Source organism: Tasmannia lanceolata, unplaced genomic scaffold (genome assembly GCF_043159265.1).
Source record: "Tasmannia lanceolata isolate RefF3 unplaced genomic scaffold, GAP_Taslan_0.1 ptg000011l, whole genome shotgun sequence".
Lineage (NCBI taxonomy): Eukaryota > Viridiplantae > Streptophyta > Magnoliopsida > Canellales > Winteraceae > Tasmannia > Tasmannia lanceolata.
This window is the reverse complement of record NW_027518688.1, coordinates 5,321,055-5,348,930: the sequence shown is the minus strand read 5'-3', so window position 1 is coordinate 5,348,930 and position 27,876 is coordinate 5,321,055. Positions and strand designations below refer to the sequence as shown.

Here is a 27,876-nt window from a genome sequence, read left to right as displayed (position 1 = left end):
AGGAGACAGCTGGAGAAAATCATCATAAACATTTGAAGTTTCCAATATAAACAAGATGGTAACATAATGTGGTATACCTCTCCAAGTTAGACTCTTGTCCTTCCCAAGGTCTCACAAAATCTTCCTCCTCAAAAACCAACCCAGAGACTGAGATGCCAACTGCTAGACGCTGGTATAATAGAATATTCATTGATTGCAATAGGTGAGAGTATTAAAAGGTTATGTGCTGGTTGGGAGTTGCTCGCTACTTTCGTGGAAAGACATTTCGCGCCCGGCTTTTGCATGTGATGACAGCCGCAAATGGTGACTTTTTGGCAGATTTTGTCTTAGTCATTTAATTCATCTGGCATGGCTGTCATCACATGCAAAAGCCAGGCAGGAAATGGCTTTCCACGAAAGTGGCTAGAAAATCCGGTGCTGGTTTACAAAGGTCACGATCCATGGCTTTGGTGACTTACTGGGTGTACATAACCATCTGACTTACGTAATATTAAAAACACATTATTCTTTAGCAAAGCAAATAAAACAATAAATGGAGGAAACTCACGCCTTGGTTATGATTTTCTCCAATGGCAATGAACTCAAATTCATCAATGCCTCCGATTCTACGAGCCATTTTAGTCCCTGAAAGTCCAGCTCCGGCAGCTGAATTTCAAAAGTAAAGTCTTAGTAATAAGATCAACAAAATTGATCTCAATATATGGGAAACAATGCAGTTAAATTGAGTTACACACCACTACGACCAAAGGATTAGCACGGTTAAATTTGATAGACAAGACAAACCTGTAGAAAAAATGAAAGAGGCATATAATCCAAGCTTTAAGTGGTGATATAATTTATGTATGTATATGTTTGCATTTTATTTTATTTTTGGAACAGAAACATAGTATTATCACATCACCCTAATACAGTTGATTACAAGTTAAAAAATCAAGATAGATGCTGGCATCAACTTGAAAAAACAGTCATTTCCCTCTAAAGGAGATCTTATTTTCCTAATTGATTCCATTTCAAAAATCAATTAGGAAAATAAGATCTTCTTTAGAGGGAAATGACCGTGTTTTCAAGTTTCTATGAATGAAAAAGTTGTTTGGCTTGTAGATCTATCATGGAAAAACTATTTCAGGCTATTTCCACCATACACAATTAAAGAACCAAGCTCCCCAAGGATACCATATGAAAAGTTTAACGTCAAGGAAATATTGACGGACCTGTAAAAAGTAAAAACTGACGAGAAAAAAAGCATCACAAAGTGGATTCTGAATTGCTGTGGAACTAGAAATTTCTGCATACTAATCTCCTTGTGAAACTGGTAACGATATTACATGACCTAGTATTAGCAATTGAATTCTACTCACTATTAGCAGTTGCTACAGGATCATGTAATCATGACAATGCAGCTATCATCCATTGAGTAGAAATACCGCATAAGGATGACCCTATAGAAAACTAGTTGCAAGGGAAACTATATTGTATGCTCCTGAGATTAACAAGTCATTTGTTTTGTCTTTTGAAGTTGAGCTATAAAGTTTTCTATTTAAAGACTTCTGTTTTAAAGATTTTAAATGTTTAATTTTGTCTCAATTTTGGGGTTTTCATTTTCATCTTTAACTTTAGGTCCTCTTTGGATACCTTTGAAAACTATTTGCATATAATTTTAATGATATTCTATATAGCTTTCCCGCGCAACATATGGTAGGCTAGACGTTGTAACACTTCCCTTCTTTTACAGAAGCTTCCTACTCGTAATTACGATTGTCAATCAATTCTAGAATGTCATGATACCATGGCTCTCCGCTGAAAGCTCTGCCTAGGATTTAAGTATTGCAAACATATGTAGGATGGCTCTACACCCTATGGCAATGGGCTTAAACTCCCCTTCCCACATGATCACTATCAAGGAAGCCAAGGTTGAGAGTGCATCTGCGAATTTGTTCTGATCTCAGGGTAAGTATTTAAAGATAACCATCCTAAATTGGTTCATCAGACACTCAAATGATCGGGCACAGCAAACATCTGGCTCCAGTGAGAGTACACCAGTCTAGCACTTGAAGGTAGAGGCAAGGATTGAAATGCCATTGTAAGATGGCAAAGTAAATGAGGAAAAGTTGGACGATTAACTCTACAAGCTATCTCGATTTACTAGTACACATACAACTAGAAGGTGGACTTCGCCTAACTGAAACTGACTAGCCACACCCTCACATGGTGGAATTCCTATGCCGGGAAAAGGGCATTGGCAGACGTGACATGGAGGGAGGTGCATGTGATGATTCATAAGCACTTCTACCCTTTTGGATACGAGAAGGAACGATAGCTACGCTGGCAGTACCTACGACAACAATTCGAACTGACGGTATAGGAGTGTACTACAGAATTCCACAAACAAGCTATAGTGCTTGGGATCTCATTAGAGGAATGGGGGTACCTTTATGAAGTTCCTAGGCAGACAACATGAGTACATCAGAGAAGAGTTGAATCTCCTCCCCATCGACAACATCAAGGAGGTCAGCATCAAAGCCATGGTGATCGACAATCAAGATCATAGGGGCAAGAAGAACGATGGCCGGATGAAAGCAATCTATGTATGAACCAAAGCTGACCAAATACACCAACACAAATTGTAAGGCGTATTGTGATCAATGGAAACAGACTGGACATACGATTGAAGAGTGTTGGAAACTACAGTCCAAGCTACAACCGAAGAGATGCCGAAACACGGACATGGAGGTAATATCCAAAGCAACTCTACATGCTGTTGGAAACTACAGTCCAAGTCACAACCGAAGAGATGCCAAAACACGGACATGGAGGTAATATCCAAAGCAACCCTACATGCTGTCGAAGCTGAAGAATTACCAGAGTTACTTGCAGCAGACGAGAAATTGGCACCCATGGCCAGATCTACCAAAGCACCATCAATTCAAGACGAATGTAAGGAGCTTTTCTATGTGCAGATCCAAGTGAAGCAATGCCTGGTGGGTCCCATCATCGATTCAGGGAATCAAAAGAGTCTGATCTCTTATATAAAAAAAAAAAAAAAAAAAGAGTCTCATCTCTGAAGCAATGATGGACAACATGGGGCTGACAACTACTCACCCATGGCCATATCCTCTGGGCTGATCTAGAAGGATGTGGATATGAAGATTATTACTCAACAATGCATCTTCAAGTTCTCCGTCACTGAGCAATAGGTGGATGAGGGGACATGCGAGGTGGCTTTTTATTTTTTTTATTTTTTTGAATATGGTAGCCAAACTTTATTAGAAAAAGTAAGACCGAGATGGTCAGTACATGATATGATGAAGAAGAAGAAAGAAAGAAATACAAAGAACATGAATATAAAGAAACAACAACATGAATTTAAAGAAACAACAGGGGAATGCTCAAGGAGGGAGACAATCAAACAAAGCCAATACCTCCTTAAACACGGCATCTCTCGCAAGCTTATTGACTAATGCAAAAGAGTTGTTCGCAACAAATTTCACATGCATGAAAATGAGAATCACACACATAAAATGCATTGGGATCAAATTTCCCTCTTGCGACAAGAGGTTTTAATAATTTTGGTAGGGATCGTACACTTCCGGCTTTATTGGCCGTTGATTACATTTCTTGAAGAAAGAAAATACCTCTGATTATCCATCAAGAGGTTCCCTATCTAAATACAACTTTTAGTTAATTATCCTACAGAAAGATCTGATTTTTGTCAACAAATCCTTTCGAATGGAATTTCGGTGTCCTGAGGACTTTCTTCATCTTTTCAAACTTTCTTCATCTTCCCTTTGGGGAGCTGTCATCTTTATCATCATTCTCCTGGAGGAGAAAGGTCTTCTCACTTTAGGGAGTCTCTGGAAAGAGATCCTAAATGGACCTTTAGAGAGTCTCTGGAAAGATATTTTAAACGGATTTTCTTCTTTCTCTCGAAGGAGAAAAGTCTTCTTTCGTTTTGGGAAACCGCCGTCTTTATCTTTTGTGGGGAAACCGCCGTCTTTATCATCTTTCTCCTGGAAGAGAAAGGTCTTCTCCCTTTATCTTTATCATTTTTCTCTCACAAAAGAAAGGTCTTCTCTCTTTAGAAAGTCTCTAGGAAGAGATCCTAAAGGGACCTTTAGAAAGTCTCTGGGAGAGATTCTAAAGGGATTTCTTCATCATTCTCATGAAAGAGAAAGGTCTTCTTCCCCAAAGAAAATCTGCAAAAGAAAGAAAGAAAAAAAAAAGAAATTGTTAGCCAAATCTTTTCTCACCTTTCTCTCTTCTCTTTCTTCTGTTTCTCCTTTCGCATAGGATTTTCTCCCCAAAAGACTGCAAAAGAAAGAGGAAAAAAGAAATTGTTAGCCAAATCTTTTCACCTTTCTCTCTTCTCTTTCTTCTGTTTCTCCTTTCGTGTAGCTTTTTCTCCCCAAAAGATCCTATCCTTTGCTGAAGGATCTTCCCTCTATTTATAGAATTCTCTTGAAGTAGTTAGGCAATTGCCATATCACCCCTTATCTCTGAACTTCACGATCTCCACTTCCTCTTTTGTGGGGAGTTAACGTAACTCTCTCCTTTTTAAAAAGTGGATTACTCATCTCTTCCTTTTGCGAAAGTTATTTTGCTCCCTAAAACTTAGGGATTTCTTTTCCTTTAGTCGTGGGCTCCTTTTTATTTTAACTTCTATGTTTATCCTTTTTACTTTAAGGCATAACATGATGTATAACCACTCCTTTTCTCTCTCTTCTCATTTTAATAAGGGATTTTACTATTATGCCCTCTTTGTAAAATTTCGACTCCAACAAGAGTGTAATCATTGCTGCTCCCCATTAATAAATAATTCATTTATTTTGTCGAGTGCAAGAAGTATTGCAGGGTCAACGGCGAAGGGGCGGGCATAAAAGTCAAAACCTCTACTGAATTGGAACATAACAACCAAAAATTAATTCGAGAATTCACAAAAATTGGTCTGCTAACAAGAACAAAATTTTCCTCGAAATGAAATTTATCATTTACATTATCCTGTATCAACCCAATGAAAACGTGCAAAATATTTCTCTCCACTACTGAGTTAGCTAATCAGCGGACATGCCAAAAAGATGGGGATAACAAACTCTTCCAATCAAACCTCTCATCAAAAAATTTATCAATCTCCAAGGCGGCTTTTGCAACCCATTTAGCCAGCGAATAACGTTCAAAGAGCCCCCTTCCAACAACACCTTGTTCAGATTATCTCTCACTATCAACTTCAATCCTTGGTGCATTGCGTGCACCTCAGCTTCCGATGAATCCTCCACCCCAAGGGACCCCACAAAAGTCCATATAACCTCTCCTCGCTCATTTCGCAATACGGCCCCAATCCCCGGCCAGCCCCGGATTCCCCAAGCTTGAGCAATCAAAATTGAGTTTTAAAAGACCTGGCACAGGGGGAATCCAATCTTGAACCACCTTATGTTTTATTTCCACGCTGCTACACACCTCACTCCACGCTTCCCATAGATCATAGGCTGAAACAAACCCATAAGCGGGAAGGGATTTTACCTAAGATATCGTAAGGGCAATTACCTTTATAAACAAAAAGGCGGAACTTTTAGAACTCCCCTTAAATACTGTAGCATTTCATAAGATCTTACCCTTCTTCTTCCATGTAGCTGCCGCCCAACCCTGAATTAGGTCAATGAGCTTTTCAAGAAAAACCCAATTGATGCCAAATCTACTAAGCAATTTTCCGAAAATATCTCTTTCAACGTTACAATGCATTAGGAGAAGATTTACGCTTTCTCTTGCTTCTATACATAATGGACAGTGATAAATAATAAGAGTCTTCTTTTGCACAAGAAGTCTACCGCTTGAATTCTTTCGCGAAGAGCCACCCACCCAAAGTGCACACCCGAGGAGGATCCTGGAATATCCACACTATAGCTGCTCTAAAGGATACTGGACGAGGCACTAGATGATGATAAAAAGATTTTACAGAAAAGTCTCCAGGATGTATTCCATATGCATATCCTTTTGTCTTCCCCATTCTGTTTAATGTAGCCATTCTCAAGCATTTCCAACATCCTGGCGATAGATTGGAGTTCATGATCAAAGAAATTACTTCTAAATAGAGGCTTCCAAACTACTACATTCCTCCTCGCCATATTATCCTTCACAATCCATCCTTTACCTTGAAATAGAAAACAAAACCGAAAACATTTCTTTAAGAGACCGATTTGAACCAAGGTTGCCAGAGCGGGAATCGAAAGCGGGAATCAAAACGGGAATCGAAAGCGGGAATCAAAACGGGAATCGAAAGCGGGAATCGAAGGCTACCAGGAAAAAATCCTACTCAAGGTTGCCAGAGCGGGAATTGAAAGCGGGAATCGAAGCGGGAATCAAAGGCTCCCAGGGAAGAATCCTGCTTCCATGATTTGAACACCATTTATCTAGCCAAAATAGAAAAAAAAATCCCCCAAGTAAACTCTAAATTTGATGCCAGCTTCAAACAAGTGACTGAATTTCAAAATATCTCTACATATTGTCAGCCCATGATATCTAAAGTTATCCACTGATCCCCAAGTTGCCTGGTAACGATCCATATTTACCTTCAATTACTCTAACCCAAAGGTTCAATTCCTCCAAACCAAATCTCCACAGCCATTTCTGAACTTATTCCAAGGACTCTGCCTTGACCAACGAAATACCTCGCTTGTCATCTGAACCCCCCCCCACACACACACACATTCACACACACACAAAAGAAATGTCTCTGAATTTATTCTATTCTATTAACCACACTGATGTGGCATTTAAAAACTAACAATTGATAGATCGCAATATTCGCTAGCACTGCTTTAATGAGGGTAATCCTTCCTCCCCTAGACACCATATTTCTTTTCCATGTGTCAAGTCTTCTTTCCACCCTTTCCACTAAGTGATCCCAACTCATCTTCTTGGCTTTGCCAACCCCAAGAGGTAAGCTAAGATAAGAAATGGGGAGAGAGTCTACCTTGCACCCCATAACACACGCCAACCCATGCAACACTTCTTCCTCCAAGTGTATCCTAAATGCTCTGGATTTATGAAAATTCGCCCGTAGTATCGTAAAATGGCTTTCATGTTCATCACTTTCATCACATTAGAAGAGCTAAACAAAAGGGTATGGTCAGCAAACTGAAGTTGGGTCAGCAAACTGAAGTTGGGAAACTTGTGTTCCATTCTCCCTGATCTTAATTCCTTCAATTAGGCCACATGATTTTCCTTTCTCAATAAGACTACTCAAGGTTTCAGCTACAATAACAAAGAGGAGGGTGAGAGAGGGTTTCCTTGTTTTAAGCCCATCGGCGATTTGAAAAAACCTCCGTAGCCTGTATCATTGGATGTTTGCCAAGTAATCCTCGGTAGGCCGTATCAGTGGGGTAGAGAAGTGATTATGTGTTGAAGGGAGAAAAATTAAAAGCTCGTGAAAGATGGAAAAGAGTATATCATCAAAGCGAACCGAATCATTGGAGATGTGAAATACCTTATCTCGGCAACCCAGGATAAGAGGATGGTCAATGCCTGAAGAAAATTTCCGTTGCTGATGCTAAAAGCCGAAACTCATGTGACATTGTTGACAGGAAGGAACATCATCGCCGACCGAGATGTAACTCCAAGGAGATTAGTGGAGCAGTGTAACCGTTGGCCAAGACACAGTGAGAACAAACTCGGTGAAAGCACAAGCAAAGCCATGACCAACGTAGGGTCAAAGGCAGTTCTCAGACGCAAGAAATAGCTTGGATGCATTCAAACAAAAGAAGGCTGATAGAAGGTCCTAAGCAGAAGGTGAAGCGATGGGAAATGGGGGACCCAACCGAGCCAAGCAAGGTAGGCATGTAGATATGTGGGGCCAACAGGCCTCCCCATCTCAATTGCTAATTTTGCAGTAGAAAAATTCCCCAAAGGGGGGAGGAGCCATGATCCATGAGGTTTATGGCCAAATACGACCGTTGGTATAATAGTCCCCAAAAGGATAAGGGAAGGCTACATAGTTTCCTAGCTGTCTAAAATTGGTTAGCAAGGTGTTTTCCCACCTTGGGAAACACTTCAAGAGAAAACGTCTAGTTCGTTTATTGGATTTTCTAGAAAACAGAAAAACAAGTAGACGTCTTTTATAGATTTATATTAGACCTTTTTTTCTCTCTTAGAAGTTGATGTATAAATGGGCATTAGTTCGCATGGACAAAGGTGTCTTTTTTATTGGTTTTATGTGTTCTACTTTTGCTACAAGTAAATGAAAAACGGGAAAGGAGGCAGCTCTCCCATTTCCAAACGATTACAGACATGAGTTTTTTTCTGCAAGAGCCAAGACTTGGTGCCTGAAGCTATAAAAAAACACGAGAGTTGCTTATCATTGTGGACCCGAGAGTTGTTTAGCACTTTGACTACAAATCAATAGCTGCTGCAAGCAGACCAAGAGCTTCTGCTTGCAAACCGAGAGCAATTTGGGTTGCGGTATGATGGAGGGAGCCATTGTTAAGAAGAGAAAAAAAAACGAACAGATCACGGTAGACTGTGTTCAGTTTACAAGGTCATCTAGCCTCATGACGTCAAGTGGTCAGCCATAGAAGCTGATTCTTGAGTAGTCTCTTGTTTGGAAAAATCTTAATCACCCAATACAAGATCAGTTCGTAATCTTTTTGTCTCTTTGTATTTTCTAGTTTTTCCTTTAATAAGGACTTTTCACAAAATGAAAGAACAAAATTTTAAAAACAAATACAAACACATACATGAGTACAATAACAGAAAGGTCAAAATGCCATACCCCAAGAGTGTGTACAAAGTATAACATAATGCATAAAAACAACTATTTCAAACAGTGATGGGTCGTTTTCCCTACAGAAGGTGAAGTACACTACCTACAAGAATCCACCCTCAAGTTCTGTTAGAGTTCTAGAGCAGGTTCGCCACCTGAAGTGGGCTGATTCAGCCCCAAGATGAGCCAATGTGCATTAGGTATCACAGAAGCCATAGTACTATAACCTTTTAAAACCTTTAATCAATGGAGACTAGCTATTCTTCCTTCAGTTGCAAAAAATATTTTTTTCATACGAACTTTACCTACTAGGAGAAGTACAGTCATATTTATTTAAGGAAAAAGGCTATTCGATAATTTAAATCAGGAAAATGTCATCCATTTTTCTTGAAAACTACAATTCATCTCACATGAAAATATTGAATCAACAAATGTCTTCGTAATTAAACAGTAAACCATCATATAACATTTCTATGGCACCCCCAACCCAATTCCCATCTCATGACGACTCCTCGTTTAATAAGAAATACATCAAATTGATGGAAGCAAATATCCGGGCAGTGAGGCTACAGATTCCAACGTAGCTAAGCAATCTGATCTAAAAGAATTCCATTCAAAAACATCGTGATTGATTTTTCATGATTAGACAAGCATGGTTTGGGTTTCAAAAGCCTGTAGAGAGTTCTTTGCTAAAAAAAACAGTTCAAATAAGAGAATAGATCAATGTAAAGCATTCTTAACCTCCAAATGACGCAGCAACAGCAACTGAACCAGCAACTGATCCTGCAGCAGTTGCTACTGCCGCAAACCCACTTGCTCCAATGACAGGGACAAGGGTGCCTAATGTTGGTGCTAAAGCACTAAATCCTGCGGCAATTGCTGGGGCAGCTAAACCTGTCAAAGAAAAAAATGCAAACTATAAGGTTAACCCAATCATATTACCATTCAAAAAAAAATCATATTATTAGGAATGATGATATGGAAACCGAGCAGGGGACGGAGAGTGGAACCGAACAAATAGCCTATTTACACTTTAGCAATCTTGTTCCTTGATTTTTGGCTTTTTATCCCTTGAAATGACAAAACTACCCTTCTCATGCCATGTGGCATGTAGGGATTTGTTAGGTTCCATTCCCGGCTCCACTCTCGGTCTCCATAGCAGCACTCAATTATTAGGCATTTGTTTAAGAGATGTAAAACCTGATTTCTAGATCTTGATAGAAAATTCAAACATATAATACCTCCAGTAATGGCTAGCAATGTTCCTCCGGTCAATGCGGCTGCACCAATGATGCCACCACGTTTCCAATTCGACCATGTGCTTTTTGTGGATTCAGTTTCTTCTGCACCAGCTTCTTCTTTTGCCACAGCCATTGCAGAGCAAGCAACCATTACCTCCATAGCTTCCTAAAAAAAAGGGTTACTACTTACTATATTGTCACATTCTTTTATGTTGGTGAGAACATTTAAGTATGAGTGATACAGGTGAATTTCAATGGTGATATTAAGCCATTTAGAAAGTTAAATTTCCAGACTTGAGGTAGATGAAATTAATGACTCATTATTACAGGAAAATAGCATGTGCAATGCACAATTCATGTGAAAAATGTATGATTTTAAGAGTAAATTCTAAGGAGGTAAAAATAGAAGTAGAGCTTAAAAGCTTTAAAGAATAAATTCTTAGGAGGTAAAAATAGATCTAGAGCTTAAAAGTTTTAGGTGTTAAACAACTATTCAGACATTTGATTGCTATAGAGAAATTTACGTGCATACGATATTTAATAGTGATAAAGAAATTTACATTGATAAGGTCTGTAATAGTTAAAGGAGACTTTGCATTTATAAGGATCTAAATAATCTCGGGGGTCACCCATGTTTTCCCATTATATATAGTATAGATTATTTTTTCTTATGTAGAGGTAAAACCAACCTCTTCTCGTAGGTAATGGATTAATACTGATCCAACAATAAAATCGTAAACAGATGGACAGCCAAACAAAACTAATAGAGAGCTGCTAGAATATTCTTCGATGGTGGGCAGTAAAAGTTTTATATTTACAAGTAAAAATTGGAGGTCAGGCATAAATATTAATGAGGTTTTAAAGAGAAAGAATCGTCTTGCAAATATGTGCTTCTTATGTTGGAAAGAGGAGTAACTTGATAATCCTTTTTTTTTTCTTTGAATAAAGAGTAACTCTTTAGTCTTTTTATTCGTTAGAAGGTTGCAGTGAAGGTTTAGTCAACTCTTTGAAGATATTTTGGTGATGTTATTGTTATTTGATTGCTCTACAATTATTATTTTTTAATTTATAAATATATAATAAAATATTAAAATATATTATTATATTCGGCGTACCCGAACGTACCCGCACCCAGTTTTTTTGGCAAATCACGTACCCACGTACCCGTGTCGTGTCGTACCCGCACCCCGTACCCGTACCCGTGCTTCATAGCATTAAGTTTTAAAGAGAAAGAATTGTCTTGCAAATATGTGCTTCTTATGTTGGAAAGAGGAGTAACTTGATAATCCTTTTTGTTTCTTTGAATAAAGAGTAACTCTTTAATCCTTTTATTCATTACAAGGTTGCAGTGAAGGTTTAGTAATCTCTTTGAAGATATTTTTTATTGTACCCTGGATGTTCCCGGCATCCGTCATAGATCTTCGTGTCAGTTGGGGCAGAGACACTTTCATTGGCAAGGGTGGAGCAAAGACCATTTCATTGGCAAAGGTAAAATTCTTTGGAGAACCACGCTGTTTATGGTGTTTAAGACTAAGTGGATTGACAGGAATACAGTAATTCTCATTTGATATTTGAAGTCCCCATAGAACTTGGTTGTAGACAATGAGTTATACATGACCAGTTGGGCTTTTATTTAAAGGAATTTCGGGGGTTGTCACCTGTAGATCTATTATGCATATGAAAGGAAATTGTGTGCAGACATCCAAATGCCAACAAGAATATCGCCACATGGTCTTCGCAACCACCTAATATTCTCAAATCGTATTCTGACGAGAGCATTAAAGGCAATCTGAGCCCCGCCACTGCCGGTGCCTTTATGGATGTTGTTTTCGAAATCATCAAAGTTTTCTCCTACACCCATTGGAATATTGAATTCAAGCAGAAGTTTTCACCCTCCTTTTGGTCTTTGTGTAGTTATAGAAAATTCTCCAAAGTCTTTTGTTTGGTGATAAGCTCATCTGAGGCAAGCATTTGGGCATCAAAGATCACTTGACCCTTGCAGATGGGCAAATTTCAATGTGGAGATACTTGACTTGAGTCGGGAACTCTCCCAGGTTTGCGCAAATCCCTTGACGAACTATTATTTGTTTGGTAGGTCAGCCGGCACTGAACTTACAACCTCAATGCTGATGCACAAAGCCTCAAAGCACTAATGATGTAGTGAACTCTCAAGAAATTTAAGGTACTAGTAGGAAATGTTTATATAGGAGAGGTGTTTCCCTAGTGATGTGTTCGTTTTTTTTTCATTGCATTCTCTTTTTATTGGCCATAACAACCCCTCCATATTCCTTATGTATCCTTCTTTTTAGTAAAAGTAATAACGTTTGAGGACTTACACTTTAGGAGTTTTGAAGAGAGAAAATGTAACTCCATTATACTTTAAATACGGATCGATAGTAATTTTCATCCACTAAAACTATATTCGACATTTTCTCACATTAAACCTATTTCTTAAATATCCTATTTAAGTTAGAATATATGAAGAGAGGAAAAATAAATGAACATTGCAAATGGAAGACAAGAAGAGAGAAGGAGGAGAGAAAACAAAGAGAAGAGAGGGAAAAGAGAAAAGTCATGAGGTTGAGGGAAATGTTCAATCAAGCCTCACAACTTTTCTCATGTTTTATTAATATAGCAAATGAGAAATTCCATACTAGGACTCTCAAAAGTGAAAAAGGAAAATGACTAATCTAAACATATATCATAAGTAATAAAGATAAAGAAATGAAAATAAAATTCAACACTCCCCCTGAAGATAGAGCATAAAAGTCACTCACGCCTAGCTTGGATCAAATCTTCTAGAACTGGTCATCATCAAGTGCTTTAGTAAATATGTCTATCAAGTCGTAGTTATAAATGTCGTTCTCTTACGCCTGGAACATTCTGTTTCGAAATGGAAAACGGAATAGAATGCAGAACAAACCATTAGGATTTGTGTTTAGTTCTGTCCAAGCCTATTCAATTCAAGGTTTTTAATCTCAATTTCGGGTTTGGTTACGGTTGGAAACTTTAGTGGAAGCACTATAAAATTACGGAAACGTGTGGAAACATAAGCAAATGATACAATTTTAAGATGAAACTTCAGGTAATGATAGAATAAGCACAAATATATACTTCGAAACCACTACATAAGCTAGACAAGCATCCATAATGGTTTAATAACATCGAACACTTAGTGACATTCATAGTTGCGCATGTCAGGTAATTCAATTCATACCACATTTCACATATAATTCATATAAATATTTATACACAATACATAAATCACATTTCGCAAGAAATTCATCATAAAATAATTATGTAACACGTACTGATATAATATCCTACTAATGCACTTACTATTTTGGTTTCGGTATCATTTCGAAGAGGATGGAAACAAAAACATTTCGGGCGTTTCATGTCAGTTTCGGTGGAAATTTAAAACCATGATTCCAGTCAATTCTAGTAAGTCTGGTTTATTACGGTTCGTTCCAGGAATTTTGCCAAAAAATCATAAATGTAGTATTTTTGGGGATTTCCTTTTTATCCTACTTGGTGATAGTTTTATAGACATTTGAGAGGCATTTGATATCTTTTAACCATCCCAAATGAATGGGAGGTTAAAAACACATCACAACCTCTCATTTTCACACTTTTGCAAAGCCCATTTCTTTGAAATTTTGAACTATTTAAAAAAGATTCCACCGGTTGTAGCATCTTTTCCAAAAGAAACCCCAGAATGGACAAGGTATTGGAAGGTTCCATTCCAGTGAGCAAAACAAAACGCCCACCGAAAAAGAATCAATAACTATGCTACCAACTGGTATTTTGACTTTACATATGAAATAAATATTTATTTGCTTAAGAATTTTTCCCGATTAAAATGATAACCTACATCGATATGTTTAGTCATCTCATGAAATATTAAATTCCTTACTATATAAGTAGCTGCTCGGTTGTTACAAAACATCTTCATTAGCTCTTCAGCATTGAATCTCATCTCAAACATCGGAGTTATCAAAACAGACAAGTAATATGAGCCATTGCTCCTATACTCTACCTCTGCACTCGACCTGGCAGCCACACTCTGCTTTTAGTTTTCCATGAGAAGTTCCCCTCAACAAATGTAAAATATTTTAGTGGATCAACTATCTGAGGTATATAATGTCCAATCATCATTAGAATAACTCTCAACACCCAAACAACTAGTTGCACTTGAAAATAAAGCCATTAGCAGAAGCACCATTGAAATAATGTAAGATGCACTGAACTACTTGTTAGTGAGAAATTATGGGAGAATACATAAAATGACTTGCCACACTACTGCAAAGGCAATGTTAGTACGAGTAAATAAGCTTCCCAATCAAATATCTATACGTGCTAGGCTCCTCAAAGAACTCTACTTTATCCTTTGGTAGCTTAACATTCAGATCGATAGGCATATCAACAATGCTTAGTACCTATTGAAGGGTATAATTGTAATAAGAGGGTCAAAAGTGTATATTTCTAATTATGAGCATTCTTATGTTAATAAAAGTTCGTCTTAGAGGGGGAGTCGCTCTCCTCTACATTGGTTGTTATCATTTCTACATGGTATCAAAGCTGGTTTCCCTCATATTTTCATTTTTTTTTCTTTATTTTCTCCCTTGCACCAAAAGAGTGAGGTCATCATGTACACTTACGTCAATAGCCGGAAGGAAATGCCTTGAATCCAAACAATGCTACAAGTAACCAAACATCTATACCTGCTAGGCTCCTCAAAGATCTTTACTTGATCCTTCGGTAGCTTAACATTCAGATCCATAGGCATATCAACATGCTTAGTACCTGTGGAAGGGTATAATTGTAATTATGAGGGTCATAAGGGTATACTTGTAATTATCAGCATTCTTATGTTAATAAAAATTTGTCATAGACGGGGAGTCGTTCTCGTCTACATTTGGTTTTATCATTTCTTTTTCTTTTCTTTTTTGAATAGTGATTTTTATCATTTCTATGCGGTATCAAAACTGGTTTCGCTCATATTTTCCATTTTTCTTTTATTTTCTTTCTCACACAAAAGAGTGATATCATCATATAGACTTATGTCAATAGCCGGAAGGCAATGCCTTGAAGCCAAGCAATGCTACAAGTCGACAAAACAGGTTTTTTCAAGACTTCTGTTATTTTTTTAGATCATTTAAATATTTGTTTCTGACATTTTCTCAAAAACTTTTTACAAAAATTGATGTAATTTTCTTGATCAAGAACTTTTCAAGCGAAAATGGTGAAGTTTTGAGGGGACTAAAAAACCTGAGAGAATAAAAGTGATTTCACTGGATTTGGAGATGTGTGGAGGGAGCTGTATTTTTTTAATGGTCGGAGATGTGATTTTTTCTCCATCCATTTAATGGCCCCATTGTGTGTTTCATTCGTAGATCACAGTAAGGCGACCAGTGGTGGTTGGATCATGTATAGGGTGTGACCAGATACTGTTTAATTCTCAACTAGGGTTGGCTGAATTGTCTGACAGCCAAGATGCCAACTCCAGTGAGTTCAGTAGGCCAATCGAGGTCCCAAGAATTGGATATGGTGCAAAAGGGATGGGTGATACCCCCAATACCATGATTACAACAGTTAAACTAGATGGAACGAACTACTAGGAGTGGTCTTAGATGGAAAAAATGTAAATCGCCAGGATCGCAAGGAGAGGAAGGTTAGGCTACTTGACTGGGCAAATACTGAAACTGTGTACTGATGCCATGTGGGAACAGGAGAACTTGATCATGTCATGCTTGTTAGTTCCAGGCAGTTATCTACCACACTGATATTTTCTTTCTACTGCCAAACTGATATGGGATCGTGTGACCAAGTTTTATTCCCAGAGAAAGAATCCTACCAGAGTTAATCAACTCAGGCAAGCTATTGGGATTCTTTGCGAAGGGGAGAAAAATGTTGCCAAGTATTTTGCATTTCTTTAGAGGAAGTGGGAAGAATTGGATCACTAGCAGACCATATACAATGGAAGGATGTGCCTGGAGGAGAAGAGTTTAGAAAATTGACTGAGCATAATCAGATACATGAATTCACGGTAGGTTTAAATCCCTAGGATTCAGATTCTTAGCTGAGATATTCTTGGTCTGGGTTAAGTTTAGTCCTTAATACAGAGTAAAGAAAGTAGAAGGATTGTGATGCAGCAACCCCCTAGTGATAGGACAGCCTTTGCACAAGGAAGAAGTGGTAGGGGCAGCACCAAAAAAAGGGGGGAGGAAAAGGATAGTCTGAGGTGATCTCACTGTGGGAAGACTGGCATACAAAAGAGACTCGCGGTAGCGCGGTTGGGAAGCCTACGTGGGTAACTAAAAGGGGTTAGTCTCAGAAACCTAATCAACACATGGCAGCCACCACTCCACTTGTCCAGACGAGTACCTTTAACACGCACATCTCCTGAGATGTTAGCTTCAGTTAGGACAGAGAGTATGTGTCTGAGCCCCCTTCTATCTCAGATGGAAAGCACACCAGCCTCTACCTTATCTGCTCATGTTTAGAAAAATATTCATGCCTCCGCACACTTGTCTCTGCCTCATCTGAACATGTTCAGTCTGGTATTCATGCCTCCGCACACCATACCAACTCTCCCTCCTAGGTCATTGACTCTAGAGCTTCTAATCATATGACTGGATCTCTTCCTTTCTTTTCTTCGTATCAACTACTTTTAGGACGAGACATAGTCCAAGTTACTGATGGCCCCCATCCACTACACGTAGGTGTGGGAGCCAGTTCCCGGAAATTGGGTGTCTACAGTAGGCAAGGTTTTAATTTCGGTTTCAGTGTCGGTTTCGGCCACTGCCGATATTGAAATATTTCGGTTTCGGTGGAAATTTCGGTTGAAATAATGTAAAATTCAGTTAAAAAATTGTGTTTTAAAAATTTCGGTAGAAATTTCAGCAATTTTGGTGGAAATCTTTGAAATTTTGATGGAAATCTCGTTAATAAGCGTGAAAACAAAATTTCGGCAAACTCCTGTAAATTTCCAGTTCTATGTAAATTCCATGTCGGCTTCAACCGAAATCAACAGATTTCAGCCGAAACGAGACATCTCAGCCAAAATTTGAAACCAGGCATGTAGGATAGGAGACATATGTTACGGTCCTGAGTGGAGGCCCGCCTAGGTATGGGACTGGGTGGGACCTAGCCTGGTATGGGACAAGTTTAAAGGGCCTTGCCTAACGCATTCCTTGGAATTGAAGTAGTGAGGTCAAAGGCTCATTTATTTTGCAGAGAAAGTACCCTCTTTATCTTCTAAATGACAGTGAAACTTGGAACAAAGGCTACAAAGACTCTAATAGATCCTAATTATAAACTAAGTGAAACTGATGGAGAGGTGCTACAAGATAATGGGCAGCTTCAGAGATTGGTGGGTCGCCTTCTACACTTTTCATTGACTGGTCCTGACGTCACATATGCTACCAGTATGATCAATCGGTATATGAATGCTCCGAGGACATCACAAGTATACCCTTGACAAATACAGAAAAATACCACAAACATAATGTGTCCATATGCACCTTTAACACCAACAATAACAGATATATTTTCATGTCCTCAACCTGTTGTATTAAGGTCAGCATAAATAAACATTATATTAATTAAATTAACATCGAAGAAATAGGCACAGATCCTGGATAAAATAAATAAAAGTAACCTTGAATGAAAGGAACGTTGATGTTCAAAATGAAAATGGAAAACTAATAGAATTTATAATTGTATAAAATAAAATCCTTTGAATGAAATTGAATAAGCGAGAAAAGTATTGGGAAGTTGGATATTAAGGAGTTACAGATGGTAACACAGACTAAGTCAATCTAATGTCACTATCCTATGATAAAGAAAAAGAACACTAAACATGTTTAACTGTCATAACATGTGTAGCAATCAATCAACACTAAAGAGCAACTACAACGGTATATTAGAAATTTTAGCTTGCATAAAACGACCAGTTTGAATAGACAAACCATTTTTATCCACTTGATATCAAGCCATGTCGCCAACAACCGTAGAGAGACACGATGGCGAGCATCATAGCCTTTTCTCAGCCGAGAAGATTTAGAAGATTTTTTGTCATCTTTAGGTGCATCAGCTAAACAGGCAGAAAGAAGCTCAAACAAAACTGCCACTTTCCGCTGGTAGGTGAACTGCATCCCATCTAGCACAGATTTCTCATCACATTCCAGGTTGGACTGTGTTGTAGAATTTGTCACTTGAAATGTTTCAGACTGAACAACTCCTACTTCAGAAACTGATTGCATCTCACTGGTGGAAGTTTTCTGATGGCTCTCAGGTTCATTATCATGGTGCTTCTCCTCGGATTCCTTAGGTGAAACAGTAGTAAATTCCAAACTCATTGCCATAGCATCGACACCTTTTGCCAAAGCAAGTTCCTGATCCATTCTTTCCGAAGAAGATTCGTCAGTTTCTTCTGACAGTATCCTCAAAAACTGTAAAACAGATAAAAAAATTGAGACAGGAATCAATATTCTTTATTGAAAGTAAAAGGATGAAAATGGGCAGTAACTTTAAGATATCAACTTGGGAAAGCCATTGTAGATTTGTAGTTTTTAAAAATCATAAAGTTACACATATGTGGGGAGCATGTGTTTTCGGTTTCGGCACCTACCGAAACCCCTTTTTTTTTTCAAATTTTGGTGAAAAAGACCTAATTTCGGGCAAAATTGAAACCAAAATCCGAAATTTATTGATTTCGGATTTCGGACGAAATTTTTAAAAAATGGTGGGGAGGCAATGCTAAGCTCCATGATTTTCAGAACAGGATGGTTCTACCCATCATAGATGATGTCGAGCCTTTGTGCAAATAAAGATAATAATAATAATGATTCCTAGGATCATAGATGCAACAACCTGAGGTGAAATGTTTCCTTCTTGCTGGAAATACCTTGCTCTCAACTATGGTCTAATGAAAACTAATTAAAAAAGTTTTTGCAAAAGGAGATACAAACACTTGAGCATTCAATAAAAATCTCTGCGACCATCACTCTTCCCATTAACAGTAATCTGATTAAAGATGGGGGGCATATAGAAATTTCAGATAAGAATTATGAGAAACTATTTTGCATCATTGGAATGCAAAACAAACATCTTTCAAATAAAGACTGACTTGTATTGCGTCCATAACTACAGTGCACACTGCCTCCAAATTTGAGACCTAAATATTTCTGCCTAACATTATAGGCAAAACTGATTAAATTGAGAGTTTATCTTAATATCAAAAATAATAGGAACATAAGTAACAGTACGACATAAAAAAAAACTCCCAATATTAAACAGAAAGAGAGTTATTGATTTGATTAAAAGTTACTCCTGATAATTGAGTAAAAACAAATACGATCCCTAATGTGTAACCTGCCCACTTTCTGATGAGTTTTTTCAGTATAACCTGTAGAGGCCACGAGTAAGGTGTAGGTAAGTGTTGCATGCGGATTTTATGGCTAGCAGTTGTTAGCCGAAAGTTTAGACAGAGAAAATAAATGAGTTAGGGTTATCTCCCCCTAACTCATATCTTTATACTAAAACATAAAGGAATGTACAAAGTCCTAAATGCCCTTAGGCAAGTTACATATTCCAACACTCCCCCTCAAGCTGGAATGTAGATATCATACATTCCTAGCTTGTTACATATATCACTCAATTTTGACTTATTTAAGGACTTTGTAAACATATCAGCTAATTGGTCCCCTGACCGAGTAAACACAGCGCAAATCTCTCTTTTCTGGATTCTTTGACGGATAAAATGACAATCCACTTCAATATGCTTGGTGCGCTCATGGAAGACTGGATTGTTGGCAATGTATATTGCAGCTTTGTTGTCGCAATAAAGTTGCGAAGGAGAAGCTGAAATGAAGCCAATTTCAGAAAGAAGTGAATGTAGCCAAATAAGTTCCGTGCTAGTCTGTGCCATTGCCCTGTATTCAGCCTCTGCACTGGACTTAGCTATAACATCCTGCTTCTTACTCTTCCATGAAACAAGATTGCCACCTACAAATGTACAATACCCAGTGGTGGACCGTCTATCTGCTGGGGATCCAGCCCAATCTGCATCAGAGAAGCCTTCAACTTTCATATGGCCATGTCTTTTGAACATCAATCCCTTCCCTGGAGCCCCTTCAAATACTTGAGAATCTGTGTCACCACAGCCCAGTGAGAAGTACGTGGAGAGCTCATATACTGACTGACAACTCCAACAGCATATGAAATATCTGGCCGAGTAAGCGTGAGATATATATAAGTTTACCGACAAGCCTGCGATACCTGCCAGGATCCTCCAACAACTCTCCTTCTTCTGGAACGAGTTTCACATTAGGATCCATGGGTGCAGAAGCTGGTTTAACTCCAAGATTGCCTGTTTCTTTTAGCAAGTCCAAGACATACTTTCTCTGTGATAGAAACAAGCCTCTAGAAGAACGAGCAACCTCTATCCCCAAGAAATACCTGAGCTGACCCAAATCCTTAGCAGAGAATTCCTTTTGCAAGAAGGTTTTCAAACGTTGTATACTTTGTGAATTGCTCCCTGTGATGATTATGTCATCCACATAAACTATCAACAAAATACACCCAGCTGAAGAGTGATAACTGAAGACTGAGTGATCCACTGCGCATTGTTTCATGCCAAAGCGCATGACTGCATCACTGAATCTCCCAAACCACGCACGCGGAGATTGTTTGAGGCCATAGAGTGACTTGCGTAGGCGACACACGTAGGAGGAAGTCTCCCCCTGAGCAACAAACCCTGGTGGTTGCTCCATATACACCTCCTCAGTCAGGTCGCCATGGAAGAAGGCATTCTTCACATCCAGCTGATGAAGGGGCCAGCTATGATTAACAGTAAGAGACAGGAGCATACGGACAGAGGGAATTTTCGCAACGGGACTGAAGGTCTCAGTGTAGTCAACACCAAAAGTCTGAGTGTATCCTTTCGCGACTAACCGTGCTTTTAAGCGCTCGACGGTACCATCAGAGAGGTATTTGATGGAAAAAATCCACCGACAACCAACAGGACGGGCACCAGCGCGTAGGAAACCAGATCCCATGTATCATTACTATGAAGAGCGCTCATTTCTAGGTTCATAGCATCACGCCAACCAGGATGGTCAAGAGCCTCAGCCACTGACTGTGGTAAAGACATATGAGACAAGGAGGAAACAAAGCTCTGGAAGGTACTGGTGAGCTTATCATAAGAAACAAAATTCGAAATAGGATGTGCGGTGGAACGGGATCTCGTACGAGATGCATTAGGAGAATCAGAAACAACAGAGGAAGGCGGAAGAGAAGATACCTGAGAGCGGGAGAGAGGGATCATCGGCTCAGAAGATGATTATGCGAGAGGAGGTAGAAGAGACCTATCTGTAACTTGGCGCCGCTGATACTGCTGTGTAATTTTAGGTGGAGCTGGCTTCTCCAACGTGGCAGAAGAAGTAGAAGTTGCAGAAGCTGGCCTCACAGAAATAGGAGATGACGGAAGAGAAGCAAGTAGATCTGGTAAGGGAAGCGAAACCTCGGGCTCGAGAGAAGGGGTGAAAGATGCTGCGCCATGTTGGAAGAATGCCTCAGACTCAAAGAACGTAACATCGGCTGAGACAAACCAGCGACGCAGACGAGGGCTATAGCAACGATAGCCTTTCTGCGTACGGGAATACCCCAGAAAGACACAAAGCTCAGACCGGGGATCAAGTTTGTCACCGCCAGGTCCAAGGTGATGAACAAAACAAACACATCCAAATACACGAGGTGTCAGAGGAAACTGTTCCTTACTAGGAGATAAAATCTCGAAAGAAGAGGCACCTTCTAAGACAGAGGAAGGAAGGCGATTTGCTAAGAAAGACGCCGTGAGAAGGGCATCACTCCAGTATGCCTTAGGAACACTCATCTGAAAAAGAAGAGTGCGACCTACTTTAAGCAAATAACGAAGTTTCCTCTCAGCAACACCATTCTGTTGACAAGTGTACGCACATGAAGACTGATGTAAAATCCCATGTTGGGAGAGATAGGATTGAAAGCCATTAGTATCAGAAAAATATTCTCTAGCATTGTCAGTACGAAGACATTTAATATTGCAATTATATTGATTCTTAATTTCAGAATGAAATGTGCGAAAAGCAAAGAACACGTCGGATCGACTCTTCAGTAAATATAACCAGGTCATGCGTGAGAAGTCATCAATAAACATAATAAAATACCGAAAGCCAGTACTAGACGCGACCCTAGAGGGTCCCCATACATCAGAATGGACTAATTCAAATGGACTAGACACTCGACTAATAATCCGGGACGGAAACGACACACGACGGTGCTTCCCGAGTTCATAGGACTCGCACTGAAAACTAGAAAAAGGTCCGGGAACCAGAGAAGTCTGCTGCAGCCGCTGAAGTGAAAGATGCCCCAGGCGACAATGCCACTAAAATGTATCCACAGAGGTATGTAAGACAGTAGGCGGCGACCGGCAGTCAAGACGATAGAGTCCATCTACCTCACGACCCGTTCCAATCATCTTCCCAGTCGAGAGATCCTGAAACAAACAGTAAGATGGGAAAAATGAGAAAGAACAATGAAGAGATTTAGTAATTTGGCTAACTGAAAGTAAACTAAATGGTGATTTTGGTACACATAAAACAGAAGATAAGGTAAGAGCAGGATGAGGGGAGATATGACCAACACCAGTAATAGGTGTAGTGGACCCATCAGCAAAGGTGATAGACTGAGAGGGAGACGAGAAAGAGCGAAAAGAATGAAGCTGAGAAGAGTTACCAGTCAGGTGATTGGATGCGCCAGAGTCAATGATCCCTGACCCTGAGCTAGATAGAAGGGTAGTGGGTGAACTACCTGGCTGGGCGAAACCTGCAAAGGGAGGACGAGAACTGAGCCGCAGACGCTGGAACTCCTCATAATCGGCACGGGATAATGTATAGGTGGAATCAGCTGGTGCAGGAACAGAAGCAGAGGGAGCACAATCCGAAGCCGAAGCAGTAGTAGCACCCATGTGAGCCGAGCATGCTTGACGAAGCTCAGGATGCAGGGTATAGCAATGGTCAATATAATGTCCCTCGCGCTGATAATGAGTGCAAAAAGAACGGCCACGGCCACCACCAGAACGACCACCACCACGGCCACAGCCACGACTAGAGGAGGCTCCACCACGAGGCGGGCGACTACTGCCATCATAGGTCGCGAGAGAAGAATCATCAATAGGAACAGATATCACTGGATCACCAGGAGAGCACTGTTGGACGCGGGAGTAAACCCCAGTAAGGGAAGGAATAGCGCCAAAACCGATAATCTGCTGACGAAGATGCATGTACTCTGGACCCAAACTCTCAAGGTACTGCACAACACGGATCTGATCCCTCTGACGGGCAGCCTCTGTGAGATCCGTGGTAAGCGGCATGTAAACATCAAGCTGCTGATAGAGGCCAACGAATTGGCTGTAATGGGTGGCAAGAGGAAGATCACCATGGCGAAAACGCACCCACTCAGAATAGGTAGAGCAGATCCGACTAATGTTTGCCACGCCAGAGTAAAGAAGAGTAACCTAATCCCAGATCCGTTTCGCAGTAGGCAGAAGCATCAAGGACCCAGAGACGTGAGGGGCCATACTCTGCCACAGAAGGGTACAAACAAGAGCATCCTCCTGTTCCCATCGATCAAAGGTGGGATCCGTCGTAGGAGGAGGATCAGGACGAATGACGTAGGCTTTCCCACAGGCAATAAGATACTTCTCGACGGCTGCTTTCTAAGTAACGTAGTTTGTCCCATCCAACTTAATAGTAGTGATATGTGGGAATGATCCATCCACAGAGAGAGATGATGACGAAGAAGACGCCAAAGAGGGTGTCGGACGAACAACAGGAGCCAGAAATAAACAGACAATCCAAACCAAGACGAATAACAGGAGATAACAGAATAGGTGGACAAACTAGGATACGCCAAGAAAGCTAGACGCGGCTCCAAGAATGACGGGCATCGACGAAGCTTCACAAGAAGGAAGGCATGAGGCACAGAAGGGAGTCGCAAAGACAAACTAGAATCAAAGTAGGGTAAGAGATGAAGATCTAACACATAATAACAAGGAGAAAAGAGTGGTAGGGTTTACCAAGGGATGAAAGGAAGAGGAGGAAAAATAATGTGGGTTGAAAAACTTGGGGTGTGAGGCTTACCAACAAACCTAGGAATTGAGGGCTGGAAAAAAAAAAATTCCAATGCAAGGCGAAACACAGCCCTGGAAACTTATTTCCAGGAAAGTGATTTTTTGGGGGGGGGTGCAAATCCTCGGTCCTGGAAAAGGTTTTCCGAGTTGGTGAGAAAATATTTTCTTGGAAAATTTTGGGTTGGTGCAAATCCTTGGACCTGGGAAGAAAATATTTCGTTCTTGGAAAATAATTTCCGTCCTGGGTAGAAAATGTGTGGGGGGTTGCTGCGCGGGGGTACAGGACCAGGAGCTATGCGCAGGGGAGGAGAAACGTAGCGAGAGGGGTGGGGGGTGGCGGAGAAGATGGAGGCTGATAGAGAACCCTAGGGATTAGAAAACCCTAAGACTTTGATACCATGTTAGCCGAAAGTTTAGACAGAGAAAATAAATGAGTTAGGGTTATCTCCCCCTGACTCATATCTTTATACTAAAACATAAAGGAATGTACAAAGTCCTAAATGCCCTTAGGCAAGTTACATATTCCAACAGAAGTCAATCAATACGTAAGTGGTCAAAAGAAAATGTTGATTAGATTCACAAGGTTTACTGACCCAATAATTGTCATGCTTTTATGTCGGAGTTAGGACGTGATACCTAGGGCCAAGAAGCAGCAGCAAGGTTAAAATCGAGCAACGTCAAGAAGCAATAGCAAGGTAGAAATCACAATGTCAAAGTCTGAAACGGAGCAGCCTACTTAAATGTGAGATAGTGAAACCCTTCAGGAATCTAAGTAGTGGGGTATGTCTATAACTATAAGACAACAGTTTTGATGTAGATCAGCTTGGGCGTGGACGTAAGAGTGTGATTTGGAGTGGACGTGGGGGCAAGTGAGGCATGTGGTGTAATTGGTGTACCATGGATGAGCATGTATTGTGACTACTTGTATGTAAAGTTTAAGTGTGTGTGTGTGTGCGCGCGCGCGCTTAAGTGGAATGCCACATCACCATAACGATGAGTTGTTATCCACTTAAGGGGGCTGGAGTTCTTTCTATAAATAGGGGGCTAGGGGTAGTGTTAGTTTAGTTTAAGAGAGTTGAGATTGAGTTGTAATTTACGGAGCCTTGGAGTTTCTTGGAGGAGATCCAAGAAGGGAAGAGGAATCCTCCAATGGAGTTTGAACACTGCTCGTGTCGAGCGATGTGCAGATGCCTCACCATTGTGACGGTTTGCTTGCCGAGGAGCGGGACCCAGAGCCTCGAGTGCAAGGTTTTGTATTTCCACCTTCCATTCTTCAGATATCAGCAATGATCTTCTGAGATACATTGTGTTTCTTCATTTCCTATCCTTAGATTTTGTGAATTTCTGTATGAATCATGAAGTTGATGTTTGTATATCTCGTTTTCAGTTCTAGTTTGAAGAGAGAAATAAAATTATGATTTTGTTTTTGGAAACCAGTCCTAAAAATCATTGCATTCCAGTGCTTGTTCTTTGAAAATCTTACAGAAATTATTGCTATTTTCAGATCTGAATTTTAAAATTACATTGTTTACAAGCTTTGAGCAATAAAAGATCAAGCTTCACAGGATACTCCTCAACATGCAATGAATAATTCAGTTATAATAAAGAACCATCAGACTCTATCTGAAGCAATCTCACAAGCTAGTATAAGGAAAATTCCTGGCTCAGTTAATTCATAGAGCTGATAAAATGTTTAAGAACTAAGAAGAGACATACAGCCCCAATGTGATGTTTGGCTGGAACCAGCAATGCAGTTTCCTCAAGTCCGCGCCAGGCTTTAGAGTCAATCTCCAGGAACCTGCAAATTTCAAGAAAAAGAATTACCCTCAATTCACTGGTAATGACTACATAAAGTAAGCTCATTTCCAAGCGTAAACCATGCCGATTCCATGCCAAATGACTCAAAAATTAAACAGAATCACATATGCCCTTAATTAAACAAATGAATACAAGCATCAAATCGAATCATTCAAATCCCATATCTCTAAAATATCCAAGTACCAATACTAGTTCACCATTGCATTCAATCTTTCATATGGGAGACTAAAAAGGACACCGGTATCATAAGCCCTAAATGCAACAAATTATTTCGACCATCACATCAATTCATTCAATCCCTTTTTTTGATAGGTAAGCTAGGGTTAGGCATAAGTGTATTAATATTAAAAAAAAAATATTACAATCAAGGGCACAAAGCACCACCCCTATCCTAGAGACCATAACTAAAGAAAGGGGAACCAAAGGATCTCAGGTGATCCAAATTCTTCGAACTAACCCTAGAGACAATAACTAGGGGAAAGGGGGAAAACAATGGGTTCCCAATGCTCTAATATATGTCATGGATCTAGCTCAATTATTAAAGTACCAAAATTTCCTCACCAATGCATTCAATTTTCCAATTGGGAGACTAAAAAGGACACCTAGAGCATATGTCCTAAATTCAACAAATGAGTTCGAACATCACATCAAATCATTAAAGTCCCATATCTCTAAAATATTCAAAGTACCAATACTAGTTCACCATATGCCCTAAATTCAACAAATGACCATCAAATGAAATCATTCAATTCCCGTATATCTAAAGTACTAAACTTTCAAATCAGTTCACCAATGCATTCAATTTTTCAATTGGGAGACTAAAAAGGATACCTAAAGACAGGTCGAAGTAGGCCACAACGAGGGTGAGTCCAGAGGTGGGCATCATCAGAAGTAAAATCTTCTACGCTCGCGCTGCTCACCCCACTGCCTCTGCCACTGCCACTGCCGCTACCACTGCCATCATCATTATCATTTCCGTCTTCGGTTTCAGGTTCTTCAAGGGGGAAATTGGAGCCCAAAGGGTGAGTTTGGTGGATTTGGGCCTGACGAAGGCCAAGAGCGAGGAGAGCCCCCGCAGCGTATTTTTGTGTAGGTGTTAGTACGGAGATTTTTGCCATGCTTGTAGGCTTAACAGCCAAAGCTGCAAATTGGGAAATGAAGAAATTCAATACAGATCGATTTTCTCTCTCTACCGCTCTATTCAGCGGAGAACAAAATGGGTGTAAGTCATTCAATTTTTCACGCGTCTACATCCTTGACTCGTTATAACCGCCAAATAGAGAAATTCCACATCTACGATCTATGCTTCTCAACGAGACACAATGTTTTTTTAGGGGAATGATATCCCCCCCCCCCCCTTCTCCCGGATAAAATCCCCCCCTTTAACGTTATTCGTTTAGTTTTAACGCCAACGAAAAACGTTAAACGGGGTGAATTTATCCTTAAGCAGTGAACCATTCTCACAGAAACCGTTAAAAGGGTGATTTTATCCGTTAAGGGGGAATATCATTTCGCTTTTTTAATTTTTATTTTGGTTCTTTTTTTTTTTTGGTTTGTGTGTTTGGTTTGGACATTTGTGGCGCTACATTTGTACTGGGAAATGCATACGGCATAGAGGCTTTTAGAAACTTTTAATAGGGATTTGAGGATTTGATATGCAATGTCACGGAAAGCCATTTCACAGCTGCCTTTGGCACTTGAGAACAGCCACAATGGTTGACTTTTAGATGGATCCTGTCTTATTCATTTAATTCATTTGAGTTGGTTGTTCTCACCTACTAAAAGCCACTTGCGAAATGGCTTTCTACGATATTGCCAACAATTTCCTTCTTTTTTTTTTATACTGGCAAGCTGGGGTTAGGCATGACCCCTCCAGATATATTAAAAATGGAGAT

General features: G+C 39.8%; 1 protein-coding gene across 4 annotated transcripts in view; it reads right to left on the bottom strand.

Annotated features, from left to right (window-relative positions):
- Positions 1-27,323, bottom strand: part of LOC143886382 (transmembrane/coiled-coil protein (DUF726)) — a 58,315-nt gene extending 30,992 nt beyond the window's left edge. For 2 of the 4 annotated variants that reach the window (XR_013253762.1, XR_013253761.1), the window contains exons 1-7: positions 26,813-27,323; positions 25,880-25,961; positions 17,964-18,446; positions 9,991-10,156; positions 9,491-9,643; positions 548-645; positions 78-169 (exon numbers count right to left, since the gene is read on the bottom strand). Coding sequence is in view for 2 of the 4 variants with exons in the window: in XM_077390331.1 (XP_077246446.1) it covers positions 78-169; positions 548-645; positions 9,491-9,643; positions 9,991-10,156; positions 17,964-18,446; positions 25,880-25,961; positions 26,813-27,099 (1,361 nt within the window). In the remaining 2 variants the exon portion in view is untranslated. The remainder of the gene's footprint in view (positions 1-77; positions 170-547; positions 646-9,490; positions 9,644-9,990; positions 10,157-17,963; positions 18,447-25,879; positions 25,962-26,812) is intronic. The other 2 variants (XM_077390331.1, XM_077390330.1) reach the window with 2 other exon arrangements.
- Positions 27,324-27,876: the final 553 nt, after the last annotated feature.